The sequence below is a fragment of the Eupeodes corollae genome, chromosome 3 (genome assembly GCF_945859685.1).
Source record: "Eupeodes corollae chromosome 3, idEupCoro1.1, whole genome shotgun sequence".
Classification (NCBI taxonomy): Eukaryota; Metazoa; Arthropoda; class Insecta; order Diptera; family Syrphidae; genus Eupeodes; species Eupeodes corollae.
Genome location: NC_079149.1, coordinates 11,359,238 through 11,373,152, shown reverse-complemented (window position 1 = coordinate 11,373,152; position 13,915 = coordinate 11,359,238). Strand labels below are relative to the sequence as shown.

Here is a 13,915-nt window from a genome sequence, read left to right as displayed (position 1 = left end):
TATAAATATGTGAAAACAATTCATTTTATTTTATTTTTTAAAATTTTAAACAGTGTATACAATTTTTTAAAATATATATAATATGCATATAAATTTTATTTTATTTTTCTTAAATCTTAAAACAATTTACAAATAGTCAAATATAATAAAGATGTATAAAATATAATTTTATTTTTATTTTGTTAATTTTCCCATGCAGTTTTTTTTTTGATAGATTTTTGTTTGTAAAATTTTTCATAAACTTCTTTGCATTTTAAAAACATAGAAAACATTAAAATAAAAAATAATTTACAATAATATAAATTTCTTCCGTTGTTTGTTTTAACTTGTTTGTTATTATTTTTACAATAATTTTACTTATAGAATATTTTGATTTTGTGCCAATAAATTAATTAGTTTATATTTTTATTTTTTCTTTCGTTTATCGATATGGATTTATGAAAAAAAGGAAGGCAAAAATGGCACACACACTTCTAAGTATATAATAAACATAAAATTATATACATATTTCCCAAAAAATAAAAATAAAATATTTTGAATTTCGTGGATAACAGTAAAAGTAAGAGAGGAGATTGATTATTCATTGTGACATTTGGCAGGCTTTTGTTAAAATGTCAAAATGACACATCATCGATGACAGTTCTTTGACAGATCAGAATCACTGGCAGAAAGAGTCAAGTTGTTAGAACGAAAACTGAGGGAACTTTAAATTCTCTCCACTCTCCAAAGAGGATATATTTTTCGATAAAATTTATAAAAGAAAAATTTGTCAATGTCGCTTGTCACGTCGTAGTGGGGGATGAAGGGGGTTATGGTCAGTTCAGATTTTATTTTTCAAATAAAATAGAAACCTTAACCCCTGATTATATTTATGTATTTTAATAATTCATTAAAAAAAGAAAAACTATATTTTATATAATTTATATTCTCTGGGCTCTCAGTTTCCTTATAATAATAATGAAATAAGGCGATTTATATTGTTTTTGTTGTATTTTTAGCTTAAAACTACATTTATCACAGATTACCTTACATAACTAACAAAAAGGGAGACTTTACTATAAATCTAATGGTCAAGTTACATCAGTTTTGTTTTTTTTTTTTAAATTATTTGTAAGTGTTATAAAAAAAAGAACTAAATAAGAAATATTGTGCGTGATTCGAGTGTGAAAAAGTGACATTTAAATTAAAATCTTATTTTGTTTTTAACTTTTAACTTAAGTGTAAGTACCTACTTAAGTTAAAAATTTGTTTTGTTTTGTTTAATGTACAAATGACAGAAATATAAAGGCACTTTCGATCTTAAATAAAAGAAAAATAAAACTTACACTTAACTTAGAAAGGTCCTTAGAGCGATTTACATACATATTTTATATATATTTTCTATATAAATAGAGCCTAGTGGTTCCTTAGAGCTAAAAATGTACAAGAAGCCTTTTCTTAATTGTTTGTTTGTTTGACAACTACACAACGCGTGTGGCAAGTATGTTTTCGTTTTGTTTAAGGAAAGTATTTGCATGGTGGCGTCAATGGGCTAGACTGGCTAGGGCAGGCTTCACCGAGCTATCACACTCTGGTTTCACTCCGATGCAGTGGTTGCAGCTCCCTCTGTGTGTCATTGTAGTACTCATGATCTGAACTCGTTTGTTCACCTTCGATGATGACACCGTTGGTGGTGCCATTTGGCATTATGACCACTGGGATGCCAATAGTTTGTGTTGGGATGGGTGCATCGTTGCTACTCAGCGTCTGCCCGTTCATCAAGTACTCGGGATTGTCTACACTGGCTGGGACTCCGATTAGGTCCATGTAGCCACCGGGTCCAGTGCCGAGGGGGTTCGCACTTGCCGATTGACAAGTGGGCATGAGATAGTCATCCTCGTCGACTGGCAAGTCGAGACGGAGGTTTCCGACACCCACCTCGCGAGCATTGGAGTCCGTTTCGTCATCCCCACCGGATGATGACTTATTCATGGGATCCTTGCAATAGCGATTGAGCTTGGTGGGGAGTTCGTCGGATGTCTCATTGCTCGGTCCTGGTCTGGCAGCTTTTGGTTGAAGATAGTCTTCGGCTTCGACAACGGGCTCGGGGCCTTCAAATGTCGGCGCCAGTTTTCGGATGAGATCCTTCTCATCTTGACTGGTGTAGGATGGTAGGCGGGTGAATTTGTCTCCAGCAATGACCAAGTACCGGCCGGGGTCACGAGCAAACTCGGCGAACACGTTCACCAGCTGTTTGAACGATGGCCTCATCTCGGCATCGAGGTGCCAACAGGAGAGCAAAGTGCAGTAGATATCCAGCGAGCAGATCTCCGGTTGTTCGAGCTTGAGACCAACTTCAATCAGGTCGGGGATATCCTTGGCGGGAATGTTCTCATGCGGCCGCTGACCAAAAGTAAGCAGTTCCCAGATGGTCACTCCAAAGGCCCAAACGTCAGATTTGCTGGTGAAAACTCGATGGCGTATGCATTCCAGAGCGAGCCATTTGATTGGCATCTTGCCTCCTGCAGCCTTGTATTCATTCGAATCTCCAGTCAGAAGCTTCGCAAGACCGAAGTCGGTAATCTTCACACATGATGGAGTTTGAACGAGGACGTTTCTCGCCGCCAAATCTCGGTGGACCAGCCGCTTCTCTTCGAGATATGACATTCCCTTGGCGATCTGAGTTGACCAATTGAGTAAAGCCTTCGAACCGATTTTGTCCTTGTTGTTCCTCACATAATCCAGGAGGCAACCCAAGGGCATGAGTTGAGTGATCAGCATCATTTGTGAGGTCATACACACTGCGAGGAGCTTGAGCAGATTTGGATGTTCAACTGAGGCCATAATGTAGGCTTCCCTCAAGAATTCTTCGCTCGATTCAACTCCGGATGACTTGAGCAGTTCTTTGATTGCAACTGGAATTTTTACATTCTCCCCTTCTGGCACCCAAACACCCTTGAACACTCGACCGAAAGCACCCATTCCTAGAACTCCTCCTTTTCGGAGCTCAGCTTCTTTGACGATTCGCAGTTTGGAAAGATTTGCACCGATGTTAGTTGGTCTCAGCGGCTCGGAATCCTCGCAACCAGATAGAACCATTGTCATCTTAACAGCTTCCTTGTTGGCTTTTGTCTTTTGACGGCAGACGTAAGTGATGACACTTAGCGTGCACAGCAACATTATCAGAGTACCGAAGGCTATGAGTGTGACCACGTAGTTGTCATGGCCAGCATCGAGCATGGTGATTCGCTGAGGAGGAGTCGCTGAGCAATAACTTCCAACATTAAACGACTGATAGACGATGTGGGAAAAGTCCTCAGGGCATTTCTTTGTGCAGTTGAACGATGTGGAGTTGTCGCTGGGTTCGCCCTCATTGAAAACCTTGAAATTGACACAAGCTTGGCAGTTCTCCGAGCCCGGGCCGGTACAGCCCTTGCATTCTTCATCACATGATATGCATTTCCTTGTAGCCTCATCGGCAAAGTAGTCTGGAGGACATTCATCCTCACATTGTTCTCCCCGTTTGTAGCCAGCACACTTCTGGCAAACCTGCTCATGGAAACCGTATCCCGTGCAGAGTTCACAACGGGGATGACACTTTCTGCATATCGCCTTGCCCGCCAAGGGTTTCAAACTTCCCTGCTCTTGAGGATTCACGAACTCTCGATAATATCCAGCTGGACATTTCTCGTTTGTCTTGAGACACCTGTCTACTGTGGCGTCACTATTGATGATTGCCACATCGCAGGTCTTGCAGCCTTCATAGCCGATCGTGTTCTTGGGTCCAGTGCAACCTTCGCAGGTCTCATGACATTCCCTGCAGATTCCAGATTGGTCAGCGTATTTGTTATCCGGACAGACAGTAACACATCTATGTTCGTCGCGAACATGAACACACTCATCGCAGTGATCTGCCCCTGGCCCAGAGCAGGTTCGACACTCTGGATGGCATTCTTTGCAGGTCTTGGCATCAAATTGATAGGCACTGGAAAGATAAACATTGTTACAGAGATTGCGAGTCTTCAACAGAAAGGTGTCGAACTTACTTTGTGATATTTTTGCAATCGGCAATACAAGTTCCATTGAAAGCGAAGTTCTTGCACTCCAAACACTGGTCAGATCCAGCTCCCCAGCAACCAGCATTATTACATTGATCCGAACACACCATTTTGTCTTTTTCTGAAAGTAGGGAAGAAAGAAGTTTTAGAACCATCGAACAGTTAGTTTGTTGATCAAATTCTGTACTTACCACAATCAGTCTCGTTTCGGTTCTTTGCTATCACCACTCCATGGTCCAGGGACTTTAAGATCTTCCCCCAGGCTATGCCATTCACGAAACACATTCTTTCATTTTGCTGAATTACCACTGCTCCAGAGTTTATTCGTTTTAGACTCCGAAGTTCCAGACTTTCCAGTGATGAGACCACAATTGATAGTGAGGCAAAATAGTTCTCCATCAGTTGACGTCCATGGATAACTTCAAGGTTCCTGAAGTACGATAAGTTCTTGAAGTCCGGGTGCATGCCTTGGATATCCAGGTATCCGGTGATTTCCTTGACTGTAGAAAAAACTTCAAGGCGATTGGGGTGCATAGACAAGTATCGAGGTCCCAAGGAGTAGTTTTTATGGACCGACTGATATCCGGTGAAGGATTGCTCCAGAATTCTGATCGACCCTTCGATTACAGTGCATCCTTTGAACTCATCGATGTTACCAGAGTCGAGGATCTCTTTTCCGGGACAAGTTTTCGGGCATGGTCCATTGCAAGGAACACATTCACCATTCTTGGCCATCTTCGTTGAGGGACATACTCGAACACAAGCTCCACTGTCCTTCAGCAGATGCTCGGGGCAGTCTTTCACACAAGTTGCTCCATAGGCATATTTGCCATCTGGATTCGATTCCCAAAGGTAGTTTGTTGGATTGTATTTCTGCATTGGGGGACACTCCTCCTTGCAGATTCCTTCGTCATAGAAATTCTTGCATGCGATGCACTCCTTCTGCGTCGGGCCAGTACACCCACCAGCGCAGAATAGGTGACAGCATTCCCGAGGTCTTGGCCCAAAGCAGCGCCCCTGAGCACACTGCGGCGAGCAATTGATCTTGGAGAACTTCTGACAGTTCTTCGGTCCTTCACCCCAACAACCGTCCTGGCAAGATTCATGACACTTCGGACACTCCCTCTCCGGCAGAGTGAAGTTATAGACATAGTTGAAAACGTCGTCCGGTCCCGAAATAATCTCAGTCCATCTGATGGTCTTGATATTGCAAAGATTGAAATTATTATAGAAGCCCACCGATCCCTCAAGAATATCCCTCAACAAAGGCATCTCCAACGTGTACATCTTCGAGTAAGTTGCAAACAGAGCAAACTCTTCATCCTGGACATTCAGCTTGAAAAGTGTTCGTCCACGAATAATTTGAAGTCTAAAAAGGAAAATAGAAAAGAGTTTGGTTTAAATCGTGACTTTTGGTCAGTTGATGGGAATCTTCAAAACTTACCTTGGAAAAACGACATTCTTGACATCCACGTGACTGATGAGTATATAGCCAGTGACTTCGCGGATATTCTCAAGAAAACTCAAATCTAAATTAGGATCTTGCAACCATGTTAGTTCCAGATTACCATCAACATAAGTGCAATTGTTATATCGATCTCTTAGGTTCCTATAGTGATGTTCCCGGTTCGATGGCACCGACAATCGTGCCTTAGTTCCAATACAAACTGCAAGAAGAACAAAAAAAAAGAAGAGTGGTTAGAAATAAATGTGATATTTTGGCGCCACACATGTCAGACTAATATATCAATATAGAAGAATCCTAATTCCCAAGTCGACTTCATCAACAACGACGACGACATCCCAGAGCTTATACATAGATATAGTTCCCCAATATGGTTATGACGCCGGCCATCATCATCGATGGCACTATACTCCGTCACCATTCGTCTTAGACCAATAAAAGTGATAATACATAATTCGCCTTAAAGTCGTTAGGTAGCTACATACATAGTTGAAAGATTGTGTGATCATGACCAAAAGAGTCAACTTCGTCATCGTCATCGATCTGGGTAACATGTTGAATCACATCTCACAGAGATGTCGTTGTAATAATAATAATAATCAATAGTAGAACTTGGCCAAATAAGGTAAGAACCACCAGCCAGCCAACTAGCTTACCAATCCAACAACTTTAGTGGAAATAAAAATAAACACGACACAATAAGTTGGTCTTTCTATATAAGTTATGTGATTAGTCTTTGGGCGGTTAGGTAGCTCAGAGTAAAGTGGAATTAATTATATTTGCTATTATTAAAGTTGGTGTTCTTTTTTTTTGTTCCCCGTTTGTGTGGTACCAACTTAGAAACTCCCTAAACAACTACAAAAATATCAAGGAACATGTTCAATTAATGTTGTAATCGATAGAACTAGACTAGAATGATGGGAAAATGTTTTTCCCTCAAAAGTCTCTCTTCTCAGAGGTTTAAAAGCACCATCTTAAGGAGAAAATTCATGGTTTTTCCTTTTTTTTATTTTTTAACGTGGAAATCAGACAATACTGTTTAAGGTCTTCTATTTTCAAGACTCTTCTAACTTTGTTTTGAAATTGAAAAGTTCTACCAATTTTTGACCAATTCTCCAATAAGACTTCTAAAAGACAAAAATATTCCATACATTTTGAAAGCAAAGTGTCAAAACCTACTTTGTCAATTGGAGCGGTGTCGCCTTCGTTGAAAAGATTCTTATTTTATAGATGCGAAAGCCAGGAGTTCTTGAGTTAAGTTAGATCTGCTATAAGTCTTTTATGAGAAAAAAGTTAACAAAAAGACCTAAAAATTTCATAGTTTTATGATAAAGTTTAATAGCATAAAAGTTCACGTGAAATGTACAGCACTAAACTTATGGCCCTGCTTATTCATTTCTGACGCCTTCTTAGTAATTTTTTTCTACCACCAAACTGCTGTTCATTTGAAACTATCTTATTTATACCCCCCCTTCCCCTTTTAAAGAGCGAAACTCAACATAATCACGACAAAATTGAAAAATCAAATTGCAATAGAAAATAAAGTTCGCAGCTCAACTCTTTTGTTTCATAGGAAAACTTCCAACAGATTTCACAATATTGATTGACTTTTTTGTTCTATCCATTTTTCCTTCAAGACATGTAAACATCATAAACATTATTTTCTATTCCGCATCTCTCTTTTTTTTTATTTTGTTGGCAACTGCACTGAAATGGGGTGAACTTTCTTGGTTCACTTTAAGAAAATCCAAACAAAAATAAAACCAACGATCATTAAATTAAAATTGTCACTTCTTGGACTCGATCGAATGATCTGAAAAACAACAAAATATATTTCACTATTCGTAGATATACACAAACATTCGTAGATAACATATTTTTTTCCTTAGAACGACGACGTGAGGCCAAAGAAAATTCCCCAATCGTAACCAAACTAACCCAACCTCTGGTAGTCTTTTTTTCTAATGTTGGTATACGTATGGCGCGACATTTGGCAAAGAGAGGCCAAGCGAGCAAAATTATATTCTTTTATATAGATTTATAGGTATACTATACTCCTGTGGAATTCTTGCAAGGCGACGTTAATCCGCAAAGGTACCCGTCGCTCGTTGTCTTTGTCGTCGTCCATAGTCCGTCTCGTCGCCACAGCCACAGCCGCCGCCACACGCTTGACTTTTTTAAAAAGAAAAACACATAAACAGAAAATAGAAGAAAAACAAAAAGAACAACTAAAAATGTTCTATTACACTTGGACTTTAGACCTTTCGTGTGTCAGGGGCTGGCAGGCAGTTTTATAGTTTTATATAGATTGAAGCCATAGTCTAAAAGATACGTACAAGAGATTGGTAAAACCAGTCAAACAATTGCTCACATTTTATAGGAGTTTTAGGAGGATAGAAGGTACGTTAAGGTAGAGTATAGAGAATAGATAGATTGATGACGACCACGACGAACGACCGAAGCGTTAGAGTGCTATATAGCTCTTCATCGTCGTCATCCATAGTCATCATCATCATCATATAATCGTGAGTAGAGAAGCACAGGGCTTGAACAAAAAGAAAAAATCAAAATCCTAAGAAAATAGAGAGAAGATGATCATCGTCTTATGTTTGGTACTGATCGTGTTGAAGTTGCATCTTGCATATAGAATACCATCATGTACCCAACACACAAATGATGAATGCATTTTTTTGAAGACCGTTTTGAAAATTGTTTGCATCATAGAAAGACCGAGAAACAGATAGAGTGTGTAAGAGAGAGAGAAAGGGAAAAAGAGATAATAATCTTTTATGTTTTCTTATGCACATTGATCGTGCACCAAAAAATTTTGAAATCTGTTATTTGTTATACCACAAAACACGATTTGTTCTTGAATATAAGAGCACTAGAAGAAATCAAAAGAAAAAGAAGAAGATGATGATGATGGTGATGGAGCAAAACAAAAAAAAAAGAAGACTTTAAATGTGGTCCCGAATTGTTAAATGATCGTGATCGTTGATCGTGATTGTTATTTTTTTTTGTATACTCGTAGGTACTTGCAAAATGTAGCCTTCTCTTAAAATAACCAGCAAAAAACACCACAATATCACAAAAAAGACGAACACAAATTTAAAAATTGACGGTTATTCATATTTACACATTGTGTTTTTCTTGTTCTTGGCGCATAATGTGCAATATAATTGTACAAAAACAAAATGTAGATAGATTGTTTGATCGTGGTTCACTTGAGGGGATTTAATATCCGTGAAGAATCGATTATTTAAATCATCGATAGAAAAATTCCTGAATACAAAATATGAGCGGGATCGAAGTTACGATTGATTGAAATTGAAGGGTTAAGAAAAATGTCCGCTTCAACCCTCAGCTTCACTACATTGTTGCATGCACTCAAATTCTAAGGACAAATTGTGAGCAATTAGAAAAAAATGAGAGGGTTTAGAAAGGAGGTGTTCATTAAAATTGAATTCGTAACTATTATAATGACAAGGAAGGACTGATGGGCTTGTTAAAAACATCATGAAAACTGTCATGCAATAAGAACTGGGCGTAACAACTAAGTAATTAACCAATAGTCACAATTTCTATGCCTTCAATTGTTGAACCGGAGATGAACCAGTTATAAACTTGTTTCCTTAAAAATTCTACCGAAATCTATGTATTTCGTGTAGCACAATCTTATTGAAACAAATAAATAATAAATTTTCTACTTTTTTTTTAAATTTAAGGTGCAACAGTCCCTTGACAACTAGAGCCTAGTGACTTAAAACTCTTAACTATTCCTGTGTGCGAGTTAAGTTGTCAGGGATAGAGTAGACCTACAGTTTTAAGCCGAATCCAAACGGCTAATTTTAGAAAGCACTTTTCATGACAAGAATTACTCTTGGAGAATTTGTCAGTTCTTCGCAAGAGGTGGCACAGGCAGGGATTGAACCCAAGACCTATGAAGTAGCAGCTCTACATACTAACAACTACACCACGGGTACTACAATTTTCCAATTTTTTACTGTGTAGCCTTAATTGTATTAAGTTAAAAAAAACTTGTTAAATTATACAAATAGAAAAGAAATAGAGGTTAAACACGACTTTCTTGAAAGAATGACTATATAACTCGCCCATGAAGTGAAGTGAAGTTGAATACATTTAACTGTCTCTAACACAAAAAATCCGGGTCGAAGAACCAATTTTCTATTGTATAGTCTTAATTGTATTTAATTAAAAAATAAACTTCTTAAATTATACAAATAAAAGAGAGTGATGCGGGATACATTTGACATGGCAATATATTTAAAATAAGTGTAATGGCCGTTCAGGAGTTAAAACTTTTTAGATTTAAGGTTGAAATCAGCATCTTTTTACTCACAAGATCGGTCTTTCGTCTTAGAGCTTATGAGTCAAACTCTGAACATTCGAAAACTGTCATTTGAACGAAAAAAGTTATGAAACTTAGTAGTTCTGAACACACTAAACAAAAAAATAAATACAACTTTGATTTTGACAGTTTAAGCTCTGTTCAAACACAAAAAAGGCTTTTTTTGACAGCTATGTATAATTGGTAAGTTTTACAGCTGCTAAAGCATATAATTTGTGAAAACTTGTATTTCTTTCTGGTTACTAATTTGATCAAATACAATTAGAAGAAAATATGGATCTTGTGTTATTTATTTATTCTTGTTTCCGTTTAAAGTCCTTTTAAACTATATTGCCCTATAAAACCGGATTCTTTCCATCATATTAATATGGAAAATCCGGGTCGAAGGACCAATTCTTGGTTGTATAATTTTAATTGTATTTACTTAAAAAACAGGTTGTAAAATTATAAAAATACAAATGTAAACACCAAAAATAAACACGACTTGTTTAATAGAATAAAAGAATGACTTTATAATCGAGCAGAGTGAAATTGGATTCATTTCACATGACGTTAATTAATTTGTCTTTAATTAAAGGTAAAATCAACAGCTTTTTACTCACAAAGCCGATATTTCTTTTCTGAGCCTGTTTCGAACGTTCTTAACACTCAAAAACTGTCTTCTGAACGAAAGAAGTGATGTAAATTAGAAGTTTTAAGCAGACTAAATAGAAAAGAAAACACAAACTTAATTTCGTGAGTTCAAGCTTTGTTCAAAAAGACTTCCAAAAAGCTAAATGTAATTGGTAATATTGACAGCTGCTGAAACAAAAGATTTGGGAAGACTTGCAATACTTTTTATTTATTAATTTGATCAAATAAACCAGAAAAATAAATGAACCTTGTATTACAAATTTATTCTTGTATTTTGTTTAGTTCTGTTCAAAGTCCTTTTAGAGCACATTGCCCTATAAACCCGGATTTTTTCCATCATAACATAAATTTCACACAAAATAAAAAAAAAAAATAAGAACAACAAAATATTAGTCACTATGGTTAATAATTATTTAAAAATGCGTGTTTTAAAAATGTTACTATTTATAAACACATCAAAAAAGATGTGTGTGACTGATATGTAAATTTTATTTGAAAGCAATTTTGTTTAATGAATAAAATAAATTGAATGAATAAAGAATTATTATAGACGACAAGAAAAAAAAAACTAATTTAAAAGTAATTAAAATTTTGTTAAAATATCCACGATTTTTGGGATTTTAAAATTGTTGATTGTCACACAAGGAAAAAATATTCAGAAAAAAAATCAGGTTTAAAACATGTGTAACTTACCTATAATATAAATATTTATAGGAACAGAAAAACATCATAGCAACACTAATCACAGGTCACAGTGAAGTATAATCTGTGAATATTAGTTTTTTTTATTAAACTTTTGTTGTAAATCCCCTCAAATCACAATACAGAACGTGATTGGTTTATTAGTTATTTTAATAAACCAATTAGCACAATCTGTTAATGATTTTTGCTTTTTCTTTTTTCTTCCATCTCAAGAAGTTCTCTAAGCGAACTTAAATTTTAAATGTATATACAAAACAAATAAACATGTTTCATTTCGCTTTAACCTTGCTATGATTTTCCTAAGAAATAACACCAAAAATAATTTTAAAAAACAAGCTTTAAAAACCAATACAAGAAAATAAATAGCTTTCTGTTTAATGTTAAGAGGGGAGAATTCTATAGCAAAGTAATTATAATGCGATCGCGTAAATTCTCCGAATGAAAAAGAAGAAACAAAATATTGTATAAGTTAAAGATATGTAAAACACAATTCTTGCTTTTTCTACATAACACACGCTCTGTGTTTACGGTGTTGCGCTGCGGTGGCGCGCGGTGTAAAAACGATGACGTGATGGCTGCCGGTTGGGCGAAGAACTTTTCTGTGTCAAGTTTTATTTTTTTTGCACTGATTTGTTTCGTTTTTTATCGAACATTTATACTAATTGCACATAATTGCCGTGCATCTATAATTAGTACAAACCGATACATATTAGCAACCCTGATTTCAAATTAAAAAAAAGACCCAAGAGACCATCATTTTTGACACTTAATTAACATATAAGTGTGTTTATTTTACTTCGTTTTGTTTTGTTGGATGTGATGGTTTCCTTGCTTCTGATGTGTAATGGGTTTCGTTTTTATTCTTTTGTATTATTATTGCCTTCATAGAATAAAATACGCTGGACAGAAATGGACTGTGGGGTTCGATTTGAAATTAAGCGTTGTTCTTCTTTTATTCTTTGTTTTGTAACTATTCAAAGAAAACTAAAGAAAAAATAAGAAGACGAAGATGAAATTCCTTGAAATAAGAGAAAGATAATCCTCTTTTACATGAATTTTTATCTGTTTCCATTTATCTAATGCCTTGAGGTCATTTAAACGAACAATCAACTATCATTAATCTTTTAAAAATGAAATTCCAATAAATTTTCAAAAGTGTAAAACAAAAGAGTTGAGAAGAAAACTTTATTTTTTTGTATACCTATCTAATTTATGTATAGATATTTTTAATGTTGTTTTTTTTTTTTTGTCGATATAATCAAAATATCATAATATAGTGTTTAAATCGAAAAAGGCGAATTTTAATTTCACGGTATTTCAAACAAAAGAGTTTAACACCAAACTTGTATTGATTCTTTTTTGTTTATGTTTTACAAATTGAATTTGCCAATCAGTCACTCAAAAAATACATTTCCATAAAAAGAGAAGAGAATGGTTTTTTCAGTTCACACAAATTATATTATCAAAAAGTCCAAAAATGGTAATAATTTGTATAAGTTATATCAAAACAAAGATTTTTGTTTCACCTCTAAGGTGTGTTGAACTAAACAATTAATGACCCATAGGAACAGAAAATGTATGTTGAAAGCAAGATGCCAAAGTGCGGTGTGAGACAAAAATATAAAATAAAGTGTTGAAAGTTTGATGGTATTAATTTTTTATGAACATATATGAAAACATTAATTGTAAGATGTTTTAACTATTAATTAAATAATCTCTAAAAGCGAAGTAATTTACACAAATAAAAGAACTGTGAAACGAACTTGGTTGTTTGGCCCCTAGCCAAAATTAATATTTATCCGTATATTAAAGTTTATGGTTTGGAGAAAAAAAATAAGTTAATAACATTTTCGTTATTCATACGTATGTGAGGTCTCTGACATCAAAAACATATTAATAAAATAATTGGTAGGGTCTATAGGCTATGAATGACATAAGATACTTAATTATCTTCTGTGGGATTATTGTTGGTTTTAGAAAAAGTTATTTCTTCATCAAAAAATATTTATTAACAAAATAAGTTAGAATCATAAAGAACTGTTCTACGCCTGTAACCTTTAAATGAATAATTTTAATCGATTTGGATAGAAACAAAGTAAACTAAAGACCCACAATGCATTTAAAGTCATTTTTTAACGTGGTAAACATTTTTCATAAAACAAAACGTTAGTATTTTAGTTTGATTTATATAAATTTCCCACTCGTGTGCACATTAAAATGCAATAAACATAATAATTGATTTATTTCTCTATTCACTTTACGTGCTTTTGAAGTTTAAGAAATTGTGTTTTTTTTTGTTTGTTCGTTCTCTCTATTCCTTACTCATTCTTCTTTGTATTCATGTTCAAAAGTTCATATTGATTGATTCTTAATACAAACATAATTCAAATGCAAAACAAACGAGTAGGTAGCTTTATTTGAATTTTATTAAATATTAAAATCACTAATCAACGAGATATTTTTTACATATTTTTAATTCTTTATTTCCGTGACACAAAAAACATCATATCAAAGTTTTATGTCTCAATTTGTGTTGTTCACAGATTTCTCATAATGTTACCACATAAATATTTAAATTGTTCATATTCATATCGAACTAATCATCAAAAGATTTTTAACAATGCAATAAACTCTAATGAAGTTAAATACGTTAAAGTTCTCCACTCAACTCTTTTGTTTGACATCTTTATATTTTAACAAGAAAAAGAT

At 34.9% G+C, this 13,915-nt stretch overlaps 1 protein-coding gene across 2 annotated transcripts in view; it reads right to left on the bottom strand.

Annotated features, from left to right (window-relative positions):
- Positions 1–434: 434 nt before the first annotated feature.
- The window catches only part of LOC129952338 (epidermal growth factor receptor), a 171,824-nt gene continuing 158,343 nt past the window's right edge, over positions 435–13,915 (bottom strand). For both annotated transcript variants that reach the window (XM_056064875.1, XM_056064874.1), the window contains exons 2-5: positions 5,482–5,704; positions 4,229–5,406; positions 4,026–4,158; positions 435–3,964 (exon numbers count right to left, since the gene is read on the bottom strand). In XM_056064875.1, coding sequence (XP_055920850.1) covers positions 1,564–3,964; positions 4,026–4,158; positions 4,229–5,406; positions 5,482–5,704 — 3,935 coding nt within the window. In that variant the 3' untranslated portion in view covers positions 435–1,563. The remainder of the gene's footprint in view (positions 3,965–4,025; positions 4,159–4,228; positions 5,407–5,481; positions 5,705–13,915) is intronic.